This window comes from Chironomus tepperi, unplaced genomic scaffold (assembly GCF_022539635.2).
Source record: "Chironomus tepperi strain 1889 unplaced genomic scaffold, CSIRO-AGI_Ctep_v1 contig_163, whole genome shotgun sequence".
In the NCBI taxonomy this organism is placed as follows: domain Eukaryota; kingdom Metazoa; phylum Arthropoda; class Insecta; order Diptera; family Chironomidae; genus Chironomus; species Chironomus tepperi.
The window spans coordinates 243,022-263,364 of record NW_027226285.1 but is presented as its reverse complement, the minus strand read 5'-3'; the positions used below and the strand labels follow the sequence as shown (position 1 = coordinate 263,364).

General features: G+C 35.1%; 1 protein-coding gene and 6 non-coding genes across 10 annotated transcripts in view; 2 read left to right on the top strand and 5 right to left on the bottom strand.

Annotated features, from left to right (window-relative positions):
• The window catches only part of LOC139088529 (rootletin-like), a 36,712-nt gene extending 17,728 nt beyond the window's left edge, over positions 1-18,984 (top strand). For 3 of the 4 annotated variants that reach the window (XM_070637791.1, XM_070637788.1, XM_070637790.1), the window contains exons 2-11: positions 2,926-3,512; positions 3,574-3,739; positions 5,066-5,275; positions 5,338-6,015; positions 6,615-6,766; positions 11,770-14,001; positions 14,783-15,083; positions 15,152-16,656; positions 17,047-17,124; positions 17,542-18,984. In XM_070637791.1, coding sequence (XP_070493892.1) covers positions 3,058-3,512; positions 3,574-3,739; positions 5,066-5,275; positions 5,338-6,015; positions 6,615-6,766; positions 11,770-14,001; positions 14,783-15,083; positions 15,152-16,656; positions 17,047-17,124; positions 17,542-17,605 — 5,841 coding nt within the window. In that variant the 5' untranslated portion in view covers positions 2,926-3,057 and the 3' untranslated portion in view covers positions 17,606-18,984. Of the gene's footprint in view, positions 1-2,811; positions 2,851-2,925; positions 3,513-3,573; positions 3,740-5,065; positions 5,276-5,337; positions 6,016-6,614; positions 6,767-11,769; positions 14,002-14,782; positions 15,084-15,151; positions 16,657-17,046; positions 17,125-17,541 lie in introns of those variants that run through there. The other variant, XM_070637789.1, reaches the window with a different exon arrangement.
• Positions 2,304-2,422, bottom strand: LOC139088606 (5S ribosomal RNA). Its single transcript, XR_011544242.1, has one exon. It is a non-coding gene; the product is annotated as a 5S ribosomal RNA (ribosomal RNA).
• Positions 4,446-4,564, bottom strand: LOC139088607 (5S ribosomal RNA). The gene has a single exon (XR_011544243.1). It is a non-coding gene; the product is annotated as a 5S ribosomal RNA (ribosomal RNA).
• Positions 6,980-7,052, bottom strand: TRNAR-UCG (transfer RNA arginine (anticodon UCG)). Its single transcript has one exon. It is a non-coding gene; the product is annotated as a tRNA-Arg (tRNA).
• TRNAR-UCG (transfer RNA arginine (anticodon UCG)) lies at positions 8,611-8,683 on the bottom strand. Its single transcript has one exon. It is a non-coding gene; the product is annotated as a tRNA-Arg (tRNA).
• LOC139088602 (5S ribosomal RNA) lies at positions 10,907-11,025 on the bottom strand. The gene has a single exon (XR_011544238.1). It is a non-coding gene; the product is annotated as a 5S ribosomal RNA (ribosomal RNA).
• On the top strand, positions 11,635-11,706 carry TRNAH-GUG (transfer RNA histidin (anticodon GUG)). Its single transcript has one exon. It is a non-coding gene; the product is annotated as a tRNA-His (tRNA).
• Positions 18,985-20,343: the final 1,359 nt, after the last annotated feature.

Sequence of the window (20,343 nt, the reverse complement as noted above, 5' to 3'; positions counted from 1 at the left end):
ATCCAAAAAAAAACTTAATAATCATTGATTAATAGAAAAATAAAAAATCATCAAGTCTACCCCCATTAAACCCCGAAAAATCCAAAGTCTAAAACATAATAAAGACCTAAAATGTCATCAAAAGTTCATACTCAACATTTCATAAAATAAAAAATATTTCGTAGACATAATACTTATGAGATAATGGATTAAGCATTTGCTCTACAATTCATGAATCATTATCAATTTTCCACTGCTGCATATTGTGGATGGAGACACGTACCACATAGAATAATCACGGTCTAAAGAGCAAAACTTCACAATCCAATGCATACACCGAATGGATGATTTTTTTGCTCCACTTCTTACTTAGTTGCCTGTCTAATGATCCCTTGCTTCAGTTTAATTTATGAGATTAAAATTGGCTCCTTGACAGTAGCTGCAACATTGTAATTAATATGCAGGTTGTTTTGGGTTAAAAAATAAGCTTGGAAATAAAAATACAGACTTAATAAAATTTGGTTCATTGGAAAAGTATCAAGACTGTCCACATGCCTTGAAGATGTTTGTTTTGCAACTTTAATTAACAGCGGTCGTCGATTGAAAATATTAATTAAAAGAGGCAGGCAATAAAATTATATTTTAATCATGAGAAAGTGGACCTTTGGCTGAAGCAGTTTGATTACAATTTGTGTTTTGAGTCTGGTAGTTTCTGTCAATAAGATACAAATAGACTGACATCAAAGTATGAAACCTTAATGGCACTGATTCCAATAGTATAAAATAACTGCCTTTTACCAATACTCTTAGGTATTGTTACATTGTTCTGGTTCCACTCTTCCGATCAGATAAGGAGCATGTTCTTAAGTGTGCTTACATAATTGACCTTCTCATTGTCTGTTAGGATCTTGTGGATTTCGAAAATCTTTTAACTGCAAGGGTTATTAAAACATTTACCTAAAAGCGGTCTCTTTGACTGTTTAAGGTTATGCTCTTCGAACTACTCAAAATTGATGTAACATCAAATCTCTATGAATTATGCTCAAATAAATTCTTAAAACTCAAAGTAAGCATTTGAAAAATTTCTATAAAAAATTCTTCACAGTTCAATTTAAAATGTCAAACAATTCATTCTATTTTATATAAATAAATCAGGGAATTGGAGATGAAATTTGATAATGTTTAACTCTTTCATGAATAAAAATGATTGTTGTGGCGCCTTATCATCATAATGATGACAGATGAAAGTGAAATAAGTCAAAATAAATGAGATTGATGATTGAATTGTTGGATTATTGTAATTGCGGTTGGAGTTTAGTGTTGGAAGTTCTATTCGAGTGGTTGAAGGCGACTAGCTGCACTTTTCGAGTTCGTTTGACTTTTCCATTGAAATGGTTTCGAGCTCTGCGTTAAAATGGATCGAAATGAGTCATCACGGTGCCGTCAGGACAACGTTGTGTCTTAAAGTTGATACAACGACGTAGCAGTGACTTAAAGGACACACTGTGCTGTTCGGGTTAATAATTTCGAAATTTCCATTTTAATCCTCACTCATTCCTGCTCTCTAGTTCACAAAGATCTAAATCCGAGACTATTATTTACTCTAATTTCTGGAACAGCTCTTCATGACTATTAGCAGATTAACGAATGAAAAGAATCAATAATGCTTGAATACAAAGCAACCTTAGAACCCATAACAGTTCAAATAATCTAAAAAATTTCCATTCAAATCTCATTCAACCTCAATCTCTAAGCCAACACAATAAGCCATAACATATTAAATTTAAAAGGACAATACCGAAATAAATTAAAAGACACCACACGCGGTGGTAATTTCCTCATATGTGAAGCATATACAATAAAAAAATCACCCTCGAATATGCTTCATGACGTCACGGGGAAAAGTGCAACGATGCATGACGTGAATTCTCATTAAAAATGCATAAAAGAAACCACAATAATCACTGCTTGCAGTTTAATTTTGGGTATAAGTAGATGTGTATGTGTAGATGCATGATAGTTATGAACGGCATTTAAAGGTCTGTGTGAACAAGGGATTTAAATTTCAAGCACAAATTGAGGTGCTTATTATTGTACAAATTAAGGTATTATGTTGTGAATTTCATGAAAATTGTCATGTGTGTGAAAGTATTACATACAGTAATACTGTCTAGAATTGAAATGAAATGGAAAATGGAACTGCGAATTTAACATTCAAAAAAATTGAAGTAAAATTTTAACGGAAATTTAAAATTTGAATTTTTATAAAAAAAAAAGCTGAAAATCTGAAAAATTCCAAAAAAGAATCAAAAATTCAGCAAAAAAGTCAACAGCACGTAGCGTTCCCAAGCGGTCACCCATCTAAGTACTAACTACGCTCGACGTTGCTTAACTTCGGTGATCGGACGAGAACCGGTGTTTTCAACGTGATATGGTCGTTGACGAAAATTGTTGTTGCAGTTTTGGTACTTAAATGATTAATACAGTATCAAATGTTTTAGAGCCTGAAGGGATCTTATGCAAAATTCAATGCATGCTATTCTTAACATATCCACAAACATCATATTGTACACATGTACATTTACGAAAGTAGAACACGAATAGGGGAAATCAGAATTAAGTGTTAAAAATATCCAAACTAAGGGTTTGTTGTGTATTTTTTCACGCGTGCTTTTCGACGACCACCAGTTGACTCCTTCGAAATAGAAAAAAGTGAAAACCCTACAAAATCGTTGGTAACTTGACCACAACAAATAGCAAGCAAGACAATCAATTTATTTTATTTTTTTAAAAATTGAAAACAAGGAAGGCTTTTTGAGGGAAACATTTAGTACTCGACCACGAGTTGTGATGCGTAGAGTCACATTCAAGGTTGCAGAAACATCGCTGATTATTTTTATTGTATTTTGGACTTGCATAGAACTGATTTTTAATAATTTCTTTCAGTTGCCGACTAAAGAGCCAACGAGCTTAACATCCCGTATCGGTGACAGTGGAAATTCGAGTCTCGATAAGAAGAAGCCATTTTCACGTCCGTTCTCAAAATCACGATTAGATACGAACGGTGCAAATGTGAGAATGCACAGTCCAGTTACAAGTGAATCGAATGTTTTGTTAAGACAGAATCAGGAACTGCGACAACGATTACAAGATGAAAGTAGCAATTATCGTCGTCGTTTGGACACTTATAAGCAGGCACAGTCAAATCAGTCAGCACTGGTTGGACGCTTGCAGGCTAAAGTTATGCAATATAAGCAAAGATGTTCGGAACTTGAAAATCAGATGAACGAGACCACAGCTATATGTCCACAAATTGATAGTTCAAAGTTAGCAGCTACATCCACACCATTGCCACCTCAATTATGCACAAAGTCGGCACTTTTATCATCACCATCAGCAGCTCCAATGAGTTTACCACCAAATATGTGTTCAGTGCTTGATTCACCGCCAATTAACAAACCTGGTCCAATTTATTGTAGTGATGAGTCAGACGACAGTTTTGAACGTAAACGCGTTGAAGAGGAACGCAAGTTGTAAGTCACATATTCTTATGCTTTATTTGATTAATTTTTAACATTTTATTGTCACTTCCAGTTGTGATCAATTGATTGCACAGAATTCACAGTTGAGGCATCAACTAGAGGAGTCACATCGCACGAATGAAAGCTTAACGAATGATTTGCAGAAGTTAACAAACGATTGGGAGAGTTTGAGGGATGAAATGATGTCAAAGGAGGATGAATGGAAGATGGAGGAAGAGGTAGGCATTGGGAATATTTAGGAGCAGTGGTGGACAATCTGTGGGCTAAAACACACTTTTGTGACACGAATTAGTGGCTGGAAGTGCCATGAACCGCATATCGTGTGTGGTATCGATCGTGGCTTACCACCAGTGTGCCGAGGGACAACAAAAGTTGCCTACCACTGCTTTAGAGACACTAGGGCATGATGTATACTACGTAAAGTGTTGAATTGCTTCGAAGGTGTAAGATTTTGATGGAAAATGGATTGATGTTGATGCAAATATTATTCTCGAGCAGCACAATGCAGTCGCTAGAAGCAGGTATATGACTGCGTTGACGGTAATATCCGTAGGTGTCATAAAAGCACCAAGACGGCGATTTTTGATCCATATTGAAGTCGGAACATGAATTTTGCTGCATTGTGCCGCTCGGGATTGAAAATATGCACATATAAGGAAGTATTGCGGAAGTGATTCATACAGTCTCATCTATAAGCTATCCATCTTTTGTGTACAATCCATAATTTTCAACAAAACAATATCAATTAAACCATAATTCACACATGTATATGCCAAGACACAAATTAGACAATCTGATATACAGAGCAATTCCATTCAGTAGACACCGCGTCTACAAAACAAATTTATTCGAGTATATTATTTCCTCTCATATGTTCCGCAAACATAAGCAAGCATATGTGAACAAAAAAGTAGCAAAAAAAAATGTCAACAGCACGTAGCGTTCCCAAGCGGTCACCCATCTAAGTACTAACTACGCTCGACGTTGCTTAACTTCGGTGATCGGACGAGAACCGGTGTTTTCAACGTGATATGGTCGTTGACATCGGAAATTGCGGCTAGTTGAGCTACTTAATATTTACTTATTGTGGACTTAATTACTTAAGATATTTAGGTATTGTACCTAAAATAATTTAGAGATAAATGTTGTTTACAAAAGTAGAATTTAAGGTTATCTTATCGCAAGTTCATGGATTTACTAATTTCTGGTAAATGAGAGCAAAATCACGCAGCCGAAGGTTGTCTTGAAGAACATTTGTACTTACTTTCTACATCCCCATATTAAGGCATAAATAATTTCTTTGTGTACTTAATTTGTATCAGGATCAGAGGGATAGATTGCCACAATTGTCGTAACAAGTTCATTGTTGGGTGCGCAATTGTCAAGCACAAAAAAGCAAGACATTCCCAATCATCACTTCCTGATATTGAACCAAATTGTAAAACTGCAGATGTGATTTATTTATAGACATAATATTTTCCGTCTCTTGTGAAGTATGTAATTTAGAACAAAATTGAGAACCTTTCACTTTTTTATCACAACAGGCATTCAATGACTACTACAATAGTGAGCACAACCGCTTGCTGAAAATGTGGAAAGATGTCGTTTCTGTCAAGAGAATGTTTAAGGAAATGGCACAAACCACAAAAATTGATTTAGGAAAGTTACGATGCGAAATATCCGGAACAACGCGTGAAGTGAGTGGAGCATGTAGCGGTGTGTCTGTCAACATGCGCAATGCTAATAAGATGGATGTAAGTTGAAATTAATATGCCATAAATTATTTATTAAATGCATGACTATTTTATATTTAAAGGAAGCGCAACATGTTCAATTAGAACGTGAAATTGCGGATTTAAAGTCACAGTTGTCGACAATGAAAATTCAACATGAAGGCGCACGCAATGAAATTCTTCAACGTGATCAACGCTTACAGCAATTGTTGAATGACTTGAAAATCCTCGAAGACCGTTGCATGCAAGCTGAGAATCAATGTACACAGAATCAGCGACTTAATGAGGAAATTGAGAGATTAAATTCCGCATTGCGTGAAATTGCTCATGCTGTCGTACAGGATGCTGATTCGGGTGATGGTGAGAATACCTTGCATATGCACTTGTCACAGCCGAGTGGAATATCAGCATCGCGATCACCAAAACGTGGCGGAATGAGGACATCGCAAGCATTTGCTGAAGGAACAATTTCAGCTGTTCAAGCTGCACTCCACAAATATCAACTTGCTATACATGACCTTCAGGTTAAACTACAAGCAAATAGTGAGAACTTACAGCAAACAAAGAAGCAACTGGACTCAACAGAATGCGCACGTGAGAATTTCGAAGGAAAGTTGAATGAACTCACGGAGAAGTTAGATAACACAAATTATCAGTTATCGGAATTGGTTAAGGAACGTGATAGCTTACAAAAGACGTTAGATGATATGAGAAGTGATAAACATTGCGTTGAACGCGGCAAAGCTGAATTAAATTCCATTGTGAGTTTTGCGAGCAAAAAATTAATTAATTTTATTTGTATGTGCTGAATATCTAGGTTGAAGCTTTATGGATGTATGTATCGTTAATTGGAATTTTGTTTGAAATGAGTACAATAAGCTAGGTATATGTTGATTAATTTTCTATTGAGAGCTTCTCATGTTACATGAAGTATGTAATTAAATTGAATAAGGAATGCATAAGGATCGATTCCATTGAGAACGTTGAAGGGTCATCCATAAAGCTTCAATTAGAATGCTGATGTTCAATTCCTATTTGTATGGATTCTTGACATAGCCTGGATAACTTTAGATCCAGGAGTATAGCCGAATAGCATAAGTCGGGGTAATCTATCCTAAATCTAGAACATGCAGACGTGACTCTGACATGGTGACTAGTCACACAGGTTTGGAACCGGTTGCTAGACCAATTGTGCTATTCCTGGAGTCAGACTTTACAAGAAGGTGCTAAGGGAGCTATGCAACAATTTAGTGGAGGTGTGTCCTTCCTATGTAGAGATAGTTTGACCCCGACCTTCTTACGCTCCCTCCTCCCTGCAAGCACCTGCTTGGCTACATACTCATCATCCTTTATTTTTTAGGTCGATAGTTTAAATATGGACTATGAGAAGTTGCAGCACATCAACGCAAAATTGCAAAAAGCTGTCGATTCATTAGAAGAGGAGAAAAAGTCTCTTCTTATTGATTTGAAGCGAACGTCGAAGGACAAGGAAATCATTGAGTTGAATTTGAGGTAAGTGCTTCCATAAAGTATTACAAATATTTGAAAACGGAACGAAATAGAAACTAGACTAGATAAACGGAATGAGTTTGAATCTGAAACATGTTAGAAAATGAAACATTTTTGGATATAAGGATACAAAAATTATGCTAATTACATCCTTGGCTAAGTAAATCCAACAAAAAAAACGTTAAAAAAATGAAGTAATTTTGCAAAAAAGATATTCGACTCCTGAGGGATTCGAACCCCCAATCTTCGGATTCGAAGTCCGACGCGTTAGCCATTACGCCAAGGAGCCGAAAAAAACCATATTCAGTGCTGGCCAAATGCTCAATTTAAGAGATATTCCAAACAAATTCGATCGATATCACATATATCCTTCTTCATAGCATCAAACATCCTTTCATGAATGAGATGAATCAGTGAAAATTAGTATTTTATAATTTAATTTAAGGCAATTGGAGTTAATTATAATTTTTGTCATTTTAAAGTTTCATATTTCAAGCGTTCGCTTGTAGGCTGTTAAGTTTTGTTAATTAAGGCTTGTAAGATGGGGGTTTGCATAAGTTTAGGAACAATTATTTTAAAGTTTTAGTGGATGATTGTAATGAGAGAATGGATAATGTTTATGCTCAACTTATTGTTACCTATTGTTACTGTAGAAGTGATGAAGATAACTTAATTGCATTTAGAGCATAAACCACTTATGTGATCATTGTTATATTGTGGAATTCATTGCCTGAAAAGCCTAACACTCAATTTTAATAAGGATCGTAAGGCTTGATGAGGTATTGTGGTTCCAATTGAATAAAGTCAATGGATCAGTATTTAATGATCCCAAGGAAGCTGTAAGCCATAAACTTAAGTTTAAAACTAAATTTGATTTTGTCTTATATTGGCGTTTACTTTATTTTATTTAAGGAACATCCGTTAAGTCCAAATAAATTACAACTCACTAAATATAAGTAAACTTTAACAGCACAACCATGGATTGTTTAAATTAAATTTAACAGTGTTTCTAGCCTTCCTTTTTTGGATTCTCCTTCGTATGCTGTTGATAGGGAAGTGAGTTGATTTTCTTGCCATTCTTACGTTCACCAATGGAATTAAATATTTTTCCAGGATACGTTGTTTTATTTTTAAGCTCATCTTGAGTCCTTCTGTTGAAAAAGGGAGATTGTTCATCGTTGGAAGGCATGATTATTATTTTGATGTATGATCCAAACTATAACTTAATGCAGGCTCAGTATTCTTGATCTTATCAGATCTAATGCTCGAAATTTACTATCGTTCATTTGGGTAACATGATGCCATTTTATGTTAATGTAAATGACGAAATTTGACATAAAAATTGAATCTAATATGCGGGCATCCCCGCCAATTTTGATATATATTTTACAACAATTTTGAAATACACAAGTCCTTAATCCAGTGATGGGCAACCTGTCGGTTGCGACATACCCAATTTTTTTGCAAAATATCATGAATCCTATGTCGTTTGCAATTATGGCCAAGGCTTAACACAAAAGTGTGCCACAAAATCTGAAAGGTTGCCCACCACTGCCTTAATCAATTAGATTTCCGATTCATATTGTCAATGGTGTAACTACATCTGAATCACTACTTCCATACATAATCTGCATTTGAATCATAGTTATGATTTACATCATACAGTTGAATATGTGCTACATAGAACAATACAATATTTGAAAGCATAAGTCAGTATTCTGTTTACTGCGATACAGCATTGTTGCTTTTAGCAATCTCCAAAAAAATTAACAAAATATTTAATTCAGTGACTTAACAAATTAAATAAAATTAAGCAAAAATAGTAAAAATTTATCCAAAAAAGAAGACGATCCCGGAGGGACTCGAACCCCCAATCTTCGGATTCGAAGTCCGACGCGGTAGCCATTTCGCCACGGGATCTCTTTTTAGGGATGATAAAGTTTTGCAAAAAAGCATTAATATCGTAATGGAGAAAAGTCAAGGTAAGAACACTGCGAAAAAAATTGAAATTTTTTAAAAAAATTTTTGTGCTGTAGAAATGACTGATTTTCTGAAAAGAACTGAAATGTGAATTTTGAATGAAAAGATAAATTTTAAGTGAAGCACTTGATTGAGCTAGGTCTGGAAAAATTGTTTCTTGGGTTGGACACTATTCAAGTGACATTTTAATGCTCACGCACAATTCAGTAACGTTGATAACTCATTGTTTTTTGAGTATGATCAATGTTTTCAGATGTTGTCCTTTTGAAATTCAAAGCCCCTTAATGCTAGCTACAAGCTTCATATTACAATTAATAAGAAGTTTACAATTTGGTAGATTTCAAGTCATTTGATACAAATTTTTATTTAGGTCCATTAATTTAAATAAATAGTTGTACTTTCTTGATTCACAGCATCTTGAAAAAAAAAAAGTCATTTTGTTCTATTAAATCTCTCATATATAGGATAGTTTCCTTCTGTATACTTTGTTCCATTTCGTCTTTCGTACATTATCCAAGAGGATTTTTGGAATGTGTTTGAATTTTTTGATTCTTGAGGCTGTCTTTGTTTCCATTGCTTATCATTATTGTACATTTGGTTGCGATTATCCATTTTTCTAAAGGAGTAAAAGTGTTTAATTAAAATAGATTAAATAGGCTGTATAAAAGCATAAATTAAGCCGAAAAACGAGTAGATGACCCGGAATGCATACGACGTAGAAAAGGCAAATGATGTTGCCCTAGGTCGGCGTGAGATTGGCATAAGGTAAAAAAATAAAATTAAAAACCAAATTTGGTATCAGGTTAGGGGCGTCAGGAATTTTCAGAAGTCGGAAGGGGATGGGTGTAGGGGTGGGGAGGTGGTTGATGGAAAAAGCTTTATAGATTAAATAAGTTAAAATACCGCTGGCTATGAAATTTATTGAATTTTGAATATTTTTGGTGACGACTAGATAATTTAGTGATGGACCCTTCGATCCATTTCTTCTTTTAAGCACATGAGGATATAAATTTATAGAATTTTTGAATTCTGATTTAACTTTTTTCTGATTTTTATTTCGTCTTGTGAAGAAATTTTGAGTTTTCTAAAAAAGCAGTTCATATTTTACCCTAGATTTTATCTACGTTTAATAAAATATTACAGCCTTAAAAAAATATCAGCAGCTTCACTTCCAAATTTTTGACTCAAACTAAGCAGTAGCTTAGTATGCTCACTATATAAGCCACAATTGTGTTATGTTTTTGTTTATCATCTTTAATACTTTTATGGACGATAAAATCTTTTACAGCTTAAATCATCTCAATCAAGCTAGTGATAATATTCAAAATTGAGTCAATCAAAAATTATGATAATTTTGTTGTTTTGGTTGATATTACTTGATAAACAGCTGGGACATCAAAACTGATGATCTAATATCCAAAAATTCTGAGCAAATTATCAGGTTATGATAGGAAATAAGACAGAAATTGGGGAATTTAGAGGGAGGGTCAGTTCCCAACCCAACCCCTTTTTTGGAAGGAATTCTGCAATTTGCAAGGATTTTTGAGAGTCTTAAAATCCAGTGTTTAAATTAAAAAATTCAAATAAACTTAACATCCCCTACTTCACTTAGTCCATTTCTATCTACTCCCCTTCCCCTAATGTCATCTCACCCCAAAAATTTTAAATTATTAATTAAAATGATTTAATTACTTTTGACTATTTACTTCCACTTTTTGATTACTACTATCTTGTCTTCTTGTATAAAAACTATGATTATTGCCGAAATTCATTATTAATAAGGATAAATTAATTATTATATTCTTAATTATTAACACAAAAGCAAACGATTTGAAATGGCACTTAAACCCAACTGACTTAATTTAATCTTTGTGAGTCTATTATATTGACTATTATGGTGAAATCGGCATTTAATTCTAAGAGTAATCTTAATCTCATAGACTTAATCTGAATTTATTGTAATTTCAATTTTTCCCAGAATTTTGATTATGTTGAAATTTAATTTTTTTCAAAAATTGGGTCTACCGAAATATGTGTGACCTCCTAGACATCTCTTATAGATGCTTAATACAAAATTTGAAAAATAACGGAAATTTAAAATTTGAATTTTTATTCCAAAAAAATTGCAAATTTCCAAAAAAAGAATTAAAAATTGAGCAAAAAAGTCAACAGCACGTAGCGTTCCCAAGCGGTCACCCATCTAAGTACTAACTACGCTCGACGTTGCTTAACTTCGGTGATCGGACGAGAACCGGTGTTTTCAACGTGATATGGTCGTTGACGAAAGAAGTTGTAGCTAATTTTATAGTTAAAGATCTATTAGGCATCAAGTTTACGATTGGCTGAGCATTTTAGATAAATTAATTTTCATCAATTAAATTATGACCAATGGGGAATCTTCGTTAATTTATGAGATGGAGGCAGTGACGAATTTTTCGTTAGTTTTGTGTCTAAAATTGCGTTTTGCGTTTTATCTAGTTTTATCCAGTTTTATCCAATTCCTAACAATTTAGGAATGGATACAATGCAGCATCTAATGAAATCCATAAAATATGCAATTTAAAGATTATCACACAAGCATATCTAACATGTGTCACTTTACATGATGTTTTAGAAAATGCAACAATGAATGCGCTGCAAAAACATTAGAGCAAAACAATCAAAAAAACATTTGCATTTATTTAAACCGCATGGTGGGATTAAATCTTAATTTACCAATTTTCTCTTTCACTTTATGTAACATCTTAAGTGCCTTAATACACCATTTCAATTGAATCTTTCATGCATATAACCGGTTAATGTAATTAAAAGAAATTTCTCAATGTTGATTGCCTTATAAAGGTGTTTTTGCAAGCAACATTCAACGAGCTCAGTAGCTCAATGCAATAACAGCCGTGATCGTCTAGTGGTTAGGACCCTACGTTGTGGCCGTAGTAACCCAGGTTCGAATCCTGGTCACGGCAACTTTTTTTTTTTGTTTCTTTGTTTGTTAACTTATTAATTTTTTTAAAAATTTCTTTTTTCAGGGCCGAGGAGGAACGTTCAAGTAGAATGAGGGAAGAAACTATCACGTTACGGGAGGAATTGAATAAATTGTATTTGTCACGTGACTTATTGGAACAGCAGAGAATTGAAACAGATGGTTTATTAACAATGATGGATAAACAACGTATGGATTTGGAATTTGAAGTTGAGAAGCTGAGCAATGAGAAAACGGAACTCAATAATAATCTTGAAAAGAAATGCAGTTCCGGTGAGAATCTTGAGCATGAAATTAAAGAATTGCGAACATCAATTTTACAACTTGAGGAGGAAAAAGGAAAGCTTCAAAATCTTTCCGCTGAACAAAATAATGATATTGCGTCATTAAAGAAGGAGCTCCTTAATGCGGAACAAATGCGATTGGATTTAGACTCTGAGAAGTTATCGTTGAGTGAGAAATTAAAAATGGTTGAACTTGAGAAGGAGAAAGTTGAACAAGATCTTGGCACATTGACACGTGAACGTGGAGATTTAACAAATCAATTGACATGCTTAACGAGGAAGAAAGAGGCAATGGGTGAGGAAATTCTCAGAACACGTCAACGTCTCGAGCAGTCTAATGAGATGAACAACAGATTAAATCGTAATCTTGAGGAGCTTGTTAAGGAAAATGATGAGCGACAGGTTGTAATTGATGCTCAAGATAAAGAGCTTCAACGCCTCCAAGAACAGCTTGCCGCACTCCGTACTGAAAAGGAATCACTTGAAGCTGTTTTGTTCGATACAAATACGACCTTGGAAGCGATAGAAATTAAGAAGGAAACATTGGAACGTGAATTACAAGAATTGCTCGTTAGTCAGGAGTCATTAAGGAATCAAGTCGCACGAATGAATAAAGATCTTGACAATTGTCAACGTCGTGCACAGGAAATGAAAGTTCAAATGACAAATGCTGCTGCCACACAAGAAGCTGACTATTTACAACGTATTGCAAATTTAAAAGCATTAAATGATGAAAATGTCAAGAAATTGAATGAGGAAAAGGAACAGATACGTATGGCACTTGAGAAGAGAATGAATCAAGCATTGCAGGCACTCGAGGGTGGAAAAGATGCTGAGATTCAAATGCTAAAGGAGCAATTAGAGAACCTTCAAATGCATCTTGATGCAACAATACAGCAGCATGAGGAAGTGCTCATTCGTGCTGAAAATGATAAGCAACAGGCATTAATGTTAGCACATCGCGATAAACAAGCCGTCATGGAGAAGTTAGATGCAACAACACGTGACTTGAAAGCAGAACTTGAGAATGTTGAGCGATTGAGACGGGAGATGGCAAGTCGAACGGAAAAGGATCGAAACATAATTGGCGGATTACGTGAAGAAATGACAAAGCTAAAGAGTAAAATGGATGAGAATCGAATTCGTGCGGAGGAGGAAGCAAATCGAAGTGACTTACAAATAGCATCAATCAAGGAGGAACGTGAAAATGCTTATCGTGAGATTGAGGAGCTTAAAGTTCAACTTCGTTTGACAGAGGATAAAGCCGATACACTCAATAATCAGCTTGGCGATACCACACGAAAGTTACGTGAAACTGAAACCAGTGGAGAAATGTTACGTAAGGAATTAACAGACACACGACGTAATTTGGCAGACAGTAACATTGAAAAGGATAAATATATCACGTCAAATAAAGAATTGAGGGATCACATAAAGCGCGTCGAGGGACAGAAACGCGAACAATCGAGAGGATTAGAAGATGCTTTACAGAAAATCACAACATTGGAAGAGACACGAAATACACTCGAGAATGATAAAGTTCGTCTCTCGACTCTACTCAAGGAAACTGAAAATAATGTTACAAAATTGACACAAGATTTGGGTACCGCCCAAAATAATGTTCAGAAGCTGCAGGCAAATGCGTCACAAAAGGATAACCTTGAGAAGGAATTACAAGCTCGTTTGAATAATGAAATGGAAGAGAAGGAACGTATATTGCAGGAATTACATCAGCTTAAAAAGCAAGTCTGTGACTTGGATTCAAATTTGCATGCGACACGACAAGAATTATGTCGCGCCAGATCCAAATGTAATCAAGACGATAGCCGATTCCATTGTCGTGAGGCTGAATTATTGACTCGCATTGAGGAAGGTCGCGGACGTGAGAAACGTCTCGAGGATCAAAAGCATAACTTGGAAGTTTGTCTAGCAGATGCGACACAGCAGATTCAAGAATTAAAAGCTCGTCTTGGCGGAGCAGAAGGCAAAGTTCGGTTAGTAAAATTTATTGTGTCTTTCTTTCTGTTTTTTTTTTTTGTACATTAAAAAGTCATTATCTGAGAATGCCATTTCCTAGCTTGTTCTTAAAGCTTCTCCATAATGTCAAGATGTTTTATTCAAAAGAGGAATTTTATTGTCTGTTATGCTGTATTTTGAGTATTGTCCAATTTTTTAAAGCATTTTTTATAATTGAATGGGTTTTATGATTTGTTTGTCTGTCTGTCCAGCTGCTCAGCTTGTACAGTGGTGGGCAACCTTTATGCCGCGGTACAACTTGATGGTAGAGCTTGACCAAAATCGCACATAGTACACGGTTCATGACATTTTCCCACAAGTGTGTCGCGGCTCATAGTTTGGGCAACACTGGCTTATGCTGTTATTTTAACCATTCATCAATATGTTTATGTAATTATCCTTCAGAGCACACTGGTGTAACGCATCACACAGGTTGCCCAACACCGCCCTAGAGTCTAAAAAATGCGCCTTCTTCACTCAGACATGACTCCACTCCCAAACCAGTTCCTTCATTTCCATTTCTATACTTTGTATTGAAAAATAATTTCCAATTCAAGTTAAAGCCTTTAGAAGAAATTCCTTAATGGTATTCACAAATAAAATACCATTTCTCGGAAGTAAGAATTCCACCCACCCACACCTAAACATTTTCCATAAAATTACCCCTTATTTTCTTGAAATGCGTCATAGCCATTCATTCGTGACAGTTTTCTTAACATCCAAAAATATATTTTCTCCTTCCTTTTTCCACATATTTAGAGCATTAGACGAACAATTGATGCACTCAGAGGCCTGTAAAAAGGATACCGAAATCAAATTGAGTTCTATTGGACATACATTACGTCGCATTGCTGGCGTTCAACTTGATGGTTCAGTAACGATGCCATATCGTCTAATGAGTCCATCGAGACGATATAGTCCACATCGTCCATGTCCAAATGATTCTCATGATACAAGAAGTTTGTCATGTGATAATATGATTATTGATGTGGATCCAGAGCTTGTGCGAAAAGGTGTACGTACATTAATGCATCAAGTGGCACAAATTGAGCGTGAAAGGGTAAGGAAAAGCCTCAACAATTACCTTTATAGTCCATTAATTTGCCTTTATTTTTGTTTAATATCCAGGATGACTTTAAAGCTCAATTATGTTCAGCAAAGAAGCAAATTCACGAATCAGGTGAATTAAATTGCCGTAATGAGAATAAGATATGCAAATTGCAACAAACCTTACGTGCTGTACAGGAGGAGAAAGCGAATGTTGAATCAAAATTAACACAAAAAACAAATGCATTGACATCAGTCGAGGAAGCACTGAAGAGTAAAACGGATGAATTGAATATGTTACGTGAGAAAAATGCAGCATTAGAGTTATCATTGGGCTCAACGAATGAGGAGAAGGCACAGTGCGAAGAGCGTCTCGAAAAATGTCGTCAAAGTGTCGCACGTCTTGAATCGGAAAAGAGACATTTGCAGGATGAATTGTCACGTGCTGAAGGCAGAGCATCGAAATTAGATCTTCAACGTGTCGCATTAGAAGGTGATATACAGCGTCTTCAAATGGCACTACAGGAGAAGGAGTGTGCATTGAGAAATGTTCAAGAGCGATGGGAGCAGGCAAATAAATCGTCAACTCAGCTTGAGGATAGATGTGTCGCATTAAAGACAACAATTGATCAATTAAAGGATCGTTTACAAGCAGCAGCTATTGCTGAGACGGAACTAAAAGCTGAAATTAATGGATTGAATAAGGAACGTGCTGATCAAGGACAGCACTTGATTATTGAGCAAGATAAAATCAAGCACATTCAAAAATCATTGACAAATAGTGAAAATGAACGTCGCGTGTTAGCTGAACGTTTAGAGCAGGCACAGAACTCTGTTAATGAACTACGTCGTACACAGCAATCCAATCAAGATAATATGCAACGCATGCAAGAGCAATTAGCTGAAATGGAAGTCAAAAACTCATCACTTGAATCTCAATTGCGTATTACCAAGTGGAATCAAGATAATCCTGACAATTTTGGCACCAGCGGTGTTGGTGGTAATGCAGGTGATTCAAGTGACTATAAGGATCGTGAGAAGGCAGACATGAAGAGAAAAATTGATACATTAAATGAAAAAGTTCGAATATTAGAGCAAGAAAAGCGCTACGGTGGCGGTATCGGAAGTGGCGCAACAAGTAGCAAATTTTCCGGTCACGTACAATTTGACCGTTCAGAGAAATATGATGGTCATGGTGAATATGATTCAAATCGTCTTGAAACTGAAAGTCGTTTTTCATGTGGCTTGGATCATGTTCAAATTGAGAATGAATGTCGTGATTTACGCATTAAGGTTCGTCGCCTTGAGACACAACTTGCTGAAAAGGAGGCTGAATTAGCAAGGGCAAAGGCAAAGTTTGCTGAAAATCCACCGAAATGTGCATCAAATGATGCCGAACGTTATCGTCAGGCACAAATACAAGCTGAACGGTTGTTGGATGCTCGCGAAAATTCTCATCGACAGCAAATTATGAGATTAGAGAATCAAATTTCAATGTTACGTGAACAATTGGCACAAGAAGCTAAGAGGAGACAACTCTTGTTGCTTCGTGGCTCTCGGGCTGGACGCGAAGCCGAACAATTGAGGTAAGGGTTATTGCTAAATGATTAATACTGTTGTGGGGAACCTCTTTTGGGTCAGGGCAGATTGGTTGTAAGCTATGACAGAAACTACACACTGCATGCTGTTCATGTATTTTCCATGGATGTGCCGCGACACACAGGTTGTCCACCACTGGGTTTTCAATTCTGGGATTTAGATGTATTGAATTCCGGTATTGAAAACTCTAGTGGTGGGCAACATGTGCGCTGCGGCACATCAATGGAAAAGCTATTAACCCCATGCCATGTGTAATTTTGATTGTGGCTTACTACCATGAGTACCATGGCACGTAATAGGTTGCCTACACACTGCACACCATATCCTACTGCATATCCTAAATACTCAACCACTGTACTAACGTGTTGCTCTTCCAGACAAACCATGGCCGATTCGTTAAGAAATGTGGCACAAGAACCTATCGATCCAGTTTTATTGGAAAATGAAACTAGAAGGTAATTATGAAGATCTACTCGAAAAGTTGTGCATGACCACGACAACACCCCTGAAACAGAGTTGAAAAACAGGTTCCTGTCACAAACAAAAACCTTACAATTTCTTAATAATTTGTATGGTTTTGTAAGAATTTGTATGGTTTTTGTATCTTTCATATGCCTGCTTTGCAACTCTGTCCTGAAACCTTCAAAAGCACCACCAACTTTTAATGACCATTTTGTCATTCTTTATCTATAAAATGTCTTGCTGCATTTGTACATCCACAAAAATTTCTACTAATTCGTCATTTATTTGCCCATAGCATGCACAAAACTTTCTCAATTTTAAATTATTCTTCCTTTACCAATCTCATTAATTTTTTTTGTTGTTGTTTCTTCTCCTTATTCCTTTCCTGCAACGCTTTAATTACTCAACAGACTCGATACAGCTGCCTCAATGAGTTTACCACCATGTTATGATACTAGTCCAACATATCGTTAGAGATTAATAGTCGATGATATAGAGCATAAGAGATAAAAAAAATGAAAACTTTTCTAGTCATTGGATTGAGGAATGAACAAGGATGGAATGATGAAATGCTGTGTTTTTTGGCTCATCCAAATTAGTTATTTAAAGTTATATAGGATATGATATTTATTTGATTACTTTTTTGCTCCCATCCACTCATTAGGTTTTTATTTTTTAATTCCATTAGTTACATTGAAAAAATTCTCTTTGAGGTTTTTGGAATTGGAATTGCAAGTAATAATAATAATATATGTAGATTTGAGGGATTAGTATGGCAGTCAGGGGTTTGCAAATGGGAATTTGAACTGACATTGTCAAGTCGACAACTTCACATAATGTCAGAGGATTGGAAAAGAGACTTTGAATTCAGAATGATGCGGAATGCGAAAGTGGGTAATCAATCTAAAATCCGGAACCAGGATGGTGTAACTCTGGCATCATGCCGAATTTATTCTGAATCCAGCATCAAGTTATAGTTATTTTAGTTTTGAATCGGAGTTTTCATCGATTAACTAAAGTTTCTTAAAGCACTTTATATGTCTGTTAGGATCGGGCAAGTCCATGAAACCGGTCACCAAACGAATCCTAAAGCCCGAGCAGCACAATAAACCGCACTTGTCACCGTAAAAATGAATCAAAAACTGCCTTTATGATGCCTTCAGGGCAACTTCGAGTCTTGTGACTAACACGGTGACTTAACAGTGCAGTGCCATAGTAGAGACGTAGCTAGACATTTTGAGTGAGGGAAGGAGGATTTATTGAAAATATTTAGCGGGTATTTTTGGAGCTATTTCAAGAAAAATCCTAGAAAATTGGGAGAATTTTCCAAAAATTGAGGGAGGAAGATTGAATCTCAACCGTATCCCACCTCTGAATGCGCCCCTGGCTCAATTGAAGGGTATGAATATCCACAATAAATGAAGCTTGCAGGTCACAAATGATAATCCCAAACCAGTGTTGCAATGGAAGATGTCTGCCGAAGACAAAGACAGCAGATTCTTCCACAGAATTTGTCTTTCAAAAGATTTTATCTGCGGAAGAAAGTTGTCTTCTTGCAGATAAATAAAATTGTCTTTCGGAAGATTGCGTCTTCCGGTAGATTAAATCTTCCGCAGACAACTGTCTTCCAGTAGACCAAAAAAAATGTCTACAGGAAGACAGAATCTGCATGTAGATTTATTCTGCCGCAGAAAAATCTACCAAAAATTTCATTTTTTTGCAAAATCCCTTATTTAGCAATATATTATCTATTAATTATGTGATATTTATGTTCGAAAACATAAATATTAATGTTTCAATGCTTTTAAAATATTGTAGATCATTTAAAACACATGTAAATCAAGAAAAACAACTTTTGATTTTCAAAATGCCGTTATTCTTTGTTTACATTTGTTTTCGCACAATTTTGCATGAAAATTCCATGAAAGTTGATATTAAAAGCTTTGAAACATTAATATTGATGTTTTCGAACATAAATAGCACATAATTAATAGGTAATATATTGTTAAATTATGGATTTTGCAAAAAAAATAAAATTTTTGGTAGATTTTCTGCAATTAAATCTACATGCAGATTCTGTCTTCCTGTAGACATTTTTTGTCTACTGAAAGACAGTTGTCTGCGGAAGATTGAATCTACCGGAAGACGCAATCTTCTGAAAGACAATTTTATTTATCTGCAAGAAGACAACTTTCTTCCGCAGATAAAATCTTTATAAAGAAATTGTCTTCTGCAGAAAAACTGGCAGATTGCAACACTGTCCCAAACTCAAGATCAAGATTATAGTCAGATACTCTAAAATCCATTAAAACTCAAAATCACCTTACTTCAGCAGAGAGGATTAAAATCGGAGGATTATCAACCCCACAAAATCTACCATCAAGTGTTTCCCTCACTTGAATTAAAATCAAACCCCTGACTCAAAAATTGCATCCAATAAAAATATGAACAGTAAGTAAAAATTCTTTAAACTGCCGCAAGTAAAATTCAGATTAAAAAAAATTAATCTATTTGAAAATGAAAAAAAAAAAAAAATATTAAAATTGAACATGAATGAAAAAAAAAAAATTTTTAATCTCACAGAACAAAATATGATAAAAATTTATTGTGGTAGAGGATATGCAAAAAAAAAAATTATTGAAGAAAAATGTGCAAGAAATAAAGGAATAAAAAAAAATTGAAATGAAAAAAGTTTTAGCAACAAAAACAAAAAATATTCATTAAAAAGTTTAAAGTTATCGTGCATTTTCGTGATAGATTGAATCATTCTATGCTAATAATTAGCTCTCTCACATTACAGTTTGAAAACAAATGAGAATCGTTTTAATGTTTCAGGTAAGATTCAATGTTTCAATGTTTTCCACAACGTTGACTTTCGTTAAAATTCCAGTGCAACATTCATCGAATGTTTTTACAATGTTTTAATGTTTTGTCCATTTCATACTTGAGGATATTTTGATTGTAATTGAAATTGCTACTAAATATTTTATGATTATTAGCATCAGCGTGATATGTTTTGATGCAATATTAATACTCACACTATAGTCTATCAATATTTGATGTTGTTATCCTGCATAATTTACGAAACTGTGTAAATAGGATTATCAGATTTTAAAATTGTCAAAAAAAAAAATAAATCAACATCAGGACATGTCTATATTTATGACATGTAATGGGTTAGTATGATATTTGATTAGGTTGATGACCTGTGA